The 6,770-nt window shown below is 36.5% G+C and overlaps 1 protein-coding gene across 2 annotated transcripts in view; it reads right to left on the reverse strand.

Annotated features, from left to right (window-relative positions):
- IMMP2L (inner mitochondrial membrane peptidase subunit 2) overlaps positions 1-6,770 on the reverse strand; it is a 466,129-nt gene that overhangs the window by 308,028 nt on the left and 151,331 nt on the right. Inside the window, exon 6 of one of the 2 annotated variants that reach the window (XM_035890908.1) lies at positions 6,022-6,055. The exons of the other annotated variant lie outside the window; for it this stretch is intronic. Within the exon in view, the coding sequence (XP_035746801.1) occupies positions 6,022-6,055 (34 nt within the window). The remainder of the gene's footprint in view (positions 1-6,021; positions 6,056-6,770) is intronic. 2 annotated transcript variants of the gene reach the window in all.

Genomic DNA, 6,770 nt, shown 5'->3' on the forward strand with positions numbered 1-6,770 from the left:
CAATAAGGATCCACAGTTGCTACGTTTTTAATAAATTCCAAGGGAATTGGAGTTTCAACCCAAACATTTTCCTAATGTTTGCAATCCAATCCTTGCATGACAAGGAAAAAGGACTATGAAATTAAAGCTTCATAGTCAAGAAAAAAGAAACTCCAGCATTCTGTTTTCATTTTCCAAAATGAAATAAATAGAAATATGAAAAATCAATAAGTAATTAATAAAGAACAAAAAATATCTTTGGCTTTTAAAACTATTTTATCTCCAACACTTTAATTTTGTTCTTAAAACAGAAGAACAACAAAAATATTTTAATATTAACTTGTGAGATACTATGTACTTTATCAAGTACTGCAATACACCTGCTGACAGAAATGAGACTCCGGGGGTCACCAGTAAGGAGAAAATTTGCAGTATATGCTTTCTATAAAAGTGTAATCAAAGAGAATATTTTATATAGTCAGAAATAAGTTCTTAACATTTTGCACTCAATCAAGACATTCTAAGGCTACATTTTCTAACCTTATAATGATTCTTGACCAGTGCAGGAAATGTTATGAAAATATGTTAAAGCTACTGTATTAAGTGACTTTAGTAGAAGTAGGAAAGACCACAATCAGAGTAATAGTTAAGAGTAGCAAATTAAGCATATTTTTATCAGGTTACCTCTTCTTGCATTCTTTTATAGGGCACTATAACTTTAAAATAAAATAGGAAACTGAAAGAGTCCCTGAATTAAATTTTCTCATGATACCTCTCTACTGCTGTCATTCAATATTCCCTTCCTGTGACTGAGAGACTTAGCAGATTTGAAGGGGGTTTTAATACATTCCCATATAAATTATTAACATAAGTGACATAAACTATTTTCACTCTTTTCTATACAGTGCTCCAATATGTTTCTCATTACTGTCTTTGACTGAAGATAAATACTTGAAAAAAAAATTAAACCACCACCTGAAAAAAAAAATTGTATTTGAGATGCAGAATACTTGGTAGAGCTGCCTATTCCACCTCTGCATCAGAAAAAGCTGTTATTTTCTTAAATGAGGCCTTCTAGTCTGAAGTAACCTCAAGAACAAAAGACACAAGTGAAGATCCCTAGAATAAACTATTTTTTCCAAATTGATGCAAGTCCTCTCATAATTTCTGTGCTGATTCAGTTATCTTGCTACTAATATTAAAATGTATCTCAACTTCCAATGGGAGAATTTTTGAAGCAACTTTTGTAATAAACCAGGATAGTTTGGGGAAAGTGTATACTATCAGGTTCCCAAGAGCAGAAACCAGTTGTGAAGTAGCTCTGCATGTTAAGAATAAATTTCAGATGAACTTGAGTAGTTCTTTCAAAGCAGATAGTAAGTTAAAGCCCAACAGTCCTTCCTGCCATAGATCAAGAGTGTTAGCTTTATAATTAATACCAAGTAAAATCAGCTAAGTCAGAGAGCAAAAGATGAGGAACCTAAGATTTATTTATTGTGTTTCAAATACATCCTGGGAACCACACTTACAACATCTTTTCTAACCTGACTGGACTAACTGGAAGTCAGAAGACAAGACATCTATATGAATATCACTAATATTATTTAGTCTAGAGAAAAATGATACCTTAAAACACATTACTTCAACAATAGCAAGAATTCACTTGTTAGCAAGGGAAAAAGGATAATATTAAATATTCAATTATGATCATTGTCTCTGAATTATTCTTCTAGGAACTGCCATTCTTTGGGAGAAGGAGATCCCGAATATCAAAACACTGTGAAGCAAATGTGCTAAATACAGTTAAGTCCTCCTCATGAAGAACTTTTGGTTTTTCAAAGATCTTCCTGGAAAAAAAAAATCAAAGAAAAATATTAACATAGTTAAAGTGGACTTATTAGAGAAAGCTTTATTCAGCCAAGAGCAGGCAATTTTTCAGTATGTTTCACACTATAGAATATAGAATTTAAATAAATATTTTAAGCTGTTGGTTCCCTTGGGCTACCATATGTATCTGATCCTGTCCACTGAAGAGGACAGCTTTCCTCAGAAAGAAACTGCTTTAGTTTAGAACTCAGCAAAAATGAATTTTGCTTCAAGACTGGGATATTAGGCATCAGCACAATATTAGTATCAATACAAATACTACAGGCTGATCCATCAGCCTTCCAATATGTCCTGATTTTGGTGGACTGGGGAAAGAAAATATACGATACTCAGGTGCTTTGCAGATTATCCAATACAAAAACCAGATAATTGTTCATTCAGAGTTAATATCTCTTTCTATTAACAGCACCGATAATTAACAGCATTGATAATTCAATATTCATTTAATTATGTATAATCCAATTTTTAGAAGACAATTTATTTAAACTAAATAAAGAAACAAGAATCTCATCTTTAATTAAAAATAATTCCATTCCTCCTCATTAAAAAACAAAACAAAACAAAACAAACTTTTTGGGGAAAACATTCTGTATCCTTCCTCCAGCAAGCTAATTTCATGGTTCTCCAGGAGCATTCTTGTGATTTTTGAGTGGCTGGGGCATACAGTATTTTCTCAGTCAGCAGAAAGGCACGACAGATTTTGATTTATGGCTTGTTATTACTGTTTATATGTAGTCTAACAAATAGAATAGGAAATAATCACCTGCATAAACACCTAGACTGTATCGATGTTTAATCTCTGTACGTTAGCGAGCTGCTAAAGACAAAAGCATCAGAGAGGAACCTGATGAAGTTCAACAAGGGCAAGTGTCGAGAGCTGCACCTGGGGAGGTTGAACCCCATGCACCAGTACAGGCTGGGGGCTGGCCTGCTGGAAAGCAGCTCTGCCAAGAGGGACCTGGGAGTCCTGGCGGATGACAAGCTGACCATGAGCCAGCAGTGTGCCCTTGTTGCCAAGAAGGCCAATGGTATTCTGGGGTGCATTCAGAGGAGCGTGGCCAGCAGGTCGAGGGAGGTTATCGTCCCCCTCTACTCTGCCCTGGTGAGACCCCACCTGGAGTACTGTGTCCAGTTCTGGGCTCCCCAGTTCAAGAAGGATGAGGAACTACTAGAGAGAGTCCAGAGAAGGGTAAAGATGATTAGTGGACTGGAGATGATCAAGGACACTGGAGTTGGGGAGTCTCCTTCTCTGGAGATATTCAAAACCTGCCTGGATGATGTCCTGTGCAACCAGCTCTAGGTGAACCTGCTTTAGCAGGAGGGTTGGACTAGATGATCTCCCAAGGTCCCTTCCAACCCTTGCCATTCTGTGATTCTGCAATTCTGTGAAAACACAGTCCAATAATCCAAAGCATTAAAACTGCCTAAAATACCTTTTAAAAAGGACAATTGATGATTTCTTATCATCAAATTACTGTTGTTTTTCTTTTTTTTTTTTTTAATTAAATCATCATCCATAGGATTTACAGCTGGTTTGTATCTGCTATTTGAATTATCATCCAGATTTGCTACCTAAAGATTGATGAAGTACAACACTTTAAAGATCTAGATATAGTCACGGTGTTGTCTGAGAGGGAGAGGAGAAGGCTATGAAGTCTCTTCCCGCCTCGTGATGTAAAGCAGGGGTGAGCTAGAGCAGCAATAGCGTGGAGCAACTTCTCCCTCCGTCTGCACATTCGTACGTCTGCCTTGCAAATACAGCTGTTTCAAGACATTTGCAAAGCTAAGAACACTGCCAATGTAATGAGGTAATGAAATAATTATTGTTTTTCCTTATACACAAGCAGGCAAATTATTTCAGAGAATCTTTTTTTTTAAAAAAAAAAACCCAACCATGCTACCAAGGATGAACCACCTTTTGAAAAGCAAGATGAAAAAAGGTTATTATTTTTCTGTCTTTATCTCCAAACTAATGGTCTCTTCCATCCATTAGGACTTAAATACATCTGCAGCCTCTCATTATGGAAATTCAGGGAAAAGGAACATATGAGTCAGTAAAACAACCTGAAAAGGTTAAGAAAACAGAAGGAAAAAAAACAACTATGGAAAACAATGCAAACTGATATGAAGATTTCATGCCAACTTAAGTATCTGGATGACTCAGTATTAGTTGAACATCAAACTGCAATTTGTTCATCACTCATAGTTTTGGCTCCCTGTATTACCAGTACAAAACGATAGACAATCACGCAGCAACAGACACGCACATGCTTATTTACAGTGCATATCAGCAACCTAGCTGTATGGGTTTTTTTTTCCCATTTAGTGAAATTTATTTCTAAAACATCCATTTAATACCTGGATGCTTGAACTGCTATATTTTCACATATGTCTGACCAGAGTTATATTTAGCTATCATCAAGGAAGGCCATAACTTGGGCTGTCAGGCTAGTAAAGGCAGCAAGACATGGCAGGAGGAGAGCGGATCTGAAGCATCACCCTCCCTAAGGAGGACACAGCGCTGACAGTAATGAAACTAGCCCACAGTTTATGGGGCACATGGTTGTGTAGTTGCTCTCATCTAGTCCTTCCATAGCCAAAGGACAGAGATGCTGAACAGGCAGTGAGATGCCCAGCGGTCACAGGGACAGAGTGAAGCACCTCTTATGTCCCCATCTAATCAATGTCCCTACATTTGAACTCATATTAACATCCCCCCCTCCCCTTTTTTTTTTAAGTCTATGCATTTTTTTTAATGGGAAAAGAACCATTTATTACATTCAGAGTGTTTTATTTCAGTGTTCAGGTTCCTGTGGGACATCCAAAACATCTTGTTTCTACTATAGCAGGCACTTGCTCCTAAAAAAAAAAAAAATAAATGTTTGCTTTCTCTTTTTCTCTCTTGCTTTCTCCATACCAAATCCAGCATGGTAAATACAGGTCAATCTCTTATATTTTAGATAAAGTTGAAATCTACAGATAAATTCAGATTCTTGATGTAAATGCAGATTTAGAGCTAGCGTTTAGTTTTTGGCATAAACCCATCACAAAGATGGTGCAAAATCAGGCAGGATGGGGGTCTGAGCAACTGGTTCTAGATGAAGATGTCCCCGCTCACTGCAGGGGGGTTGGACTAGATGATCTTTAAAGGTCCCGTCCAACCCAAACTATTCTATGATTCTATGATCATTCAAAGGCACAAGGTACCAACATCTGATGTTTGCAGAGGCCGGGATACAGGCAAGCAAGGCTGGCTTGTTGCTGGGGCTGTGAGTTCACTTAAAGGAGGCCATCGTGCCAATGGGTAGGGGAAAGAAGGACAGAGAACGCAGCTGTTCTGCTTCAACAAAACTTTACTATTCATTAGATGAAGGCAAAACAAAGCATTTTATCTTTCCTCTCAGGGGGGCAAAATTCAATTTTTCCAGCACCGCTGAGTAGCGCTAAGATGTGACACACCTAAACTAATGAAGTCAAGAAAACTGTTGCATTTTTAAAGCACACATTAACTACATTTGGCTAATATCCTATTTAGTGATAGTTTCTATCACTGTATAATTACAAACCTATAAAACCTCCATTAAGTTCACACCAGTAAACATTTCTTTGAATTGAGTGAAATAAAGCATTTTGATGTATGCTACTCTCAGCATTTATCTTACATATTAGAAATATATTCAGTAGACCAGATTACAAAAACCTCATAATTCCACAAGACTCAAAGTAACAAAGCACTTAATTGCCTCAGACCAAGAAAGGAAAAATGATGGCAGAATCAATTAAAAATATATTAAACAAATGTATTTTAGGTGGCAGCACCCCACCTTTAATTTAGTGCATATTTCCTTGGGTTTTATGAGTTTGCTAGTTTTACATCACTGTGTGATATGAAGAGATAAACAACAGTGATTGCCTTATGGATTTCAATATAGCCAAGGTGAAACAAAACCAAAAAAACCCAAACATAAAATATATCATACACTTTTTGGAGGGGATTAGAATTTTTCTTCAGAATTACTTTCCATTTTTTCTCTACCCACAAAAATTTTGATTTTAAAAAAGTCTTTTCTAGATGAGAAGCACCAAAATGGCTTTTTCCTAAAGCACTGAATATTTGAAACATTCCTGGAAAGTTTTGATAAATGAAAGGGATCATTTGCAAGTGTCACATCTTTCTCAGTCTCTTCTGCTTTACAGACCTTGGAACCTGATCTTTTAATCACTGTATGCCAAAAAAAGGCCCTATGCAAGCTTAATGATCCACCCAGACTGCAGCTAGCTGTAAATTAGTTAAGAACAAAGAGGAGTGGAGGACTTAGGAAACCTGCCTCAGTCTTTTTATGGGGTTTGTACTTTTCTTGAACGGATGCAGACAGATGTTCTAATTTCCCAGAGGATGTCAAGTCCACGGACCCATCTTCATTGTATCACAGTCACAAGCTATAAAATTTCAAAACTTCTGGCAGATCTTTCTCTGATATGCTCTCTCCGTTAAAATACGCAAGACATACAAGACGGAACATTAAGAGTTTGTGCAAAGGGAATACCTGGAATCAAAAGGCTCCTCACATTTTCATGCTATCAGCAACAGATGGCAACTTCTAGCTTCCAAACTCTCACTTATATTAAAACTGAGGAATTATTTTCCTTTTTTCTAAGCCACAAATATGTTTAAAAAACAGAGTAAAAATCGTGAGAATATTATGTGTAAATGTATAAACATACATAATTATTTACAGAAATACACACAAATTCAATCAGTAAAGGACCTGTAACTTCATCCAGTAACTATGTATCTGCAAAATCATGATGTAGTAGCTCAGCACATATATTGAACACTGAATACTCAACCTTCACAAGGAAATATTCATAATTTGATTATGTTTATTTATTAAACACATGGA

This window comes from Egretta garzetta, unplaced genomic scaffold (assembly GCF_000687185.1).
Source record: "Egretta garzetta isolate BGI_Z169 unplaced genomic scaffold, ASM68718v1 scaffold503, whole genome shotgun sequence".
NCBI lineage: Eukaryota > Metazoa > Chordata > Aves > Pelecaniformes > Ardeidae > Egretta > Egretta garzetta.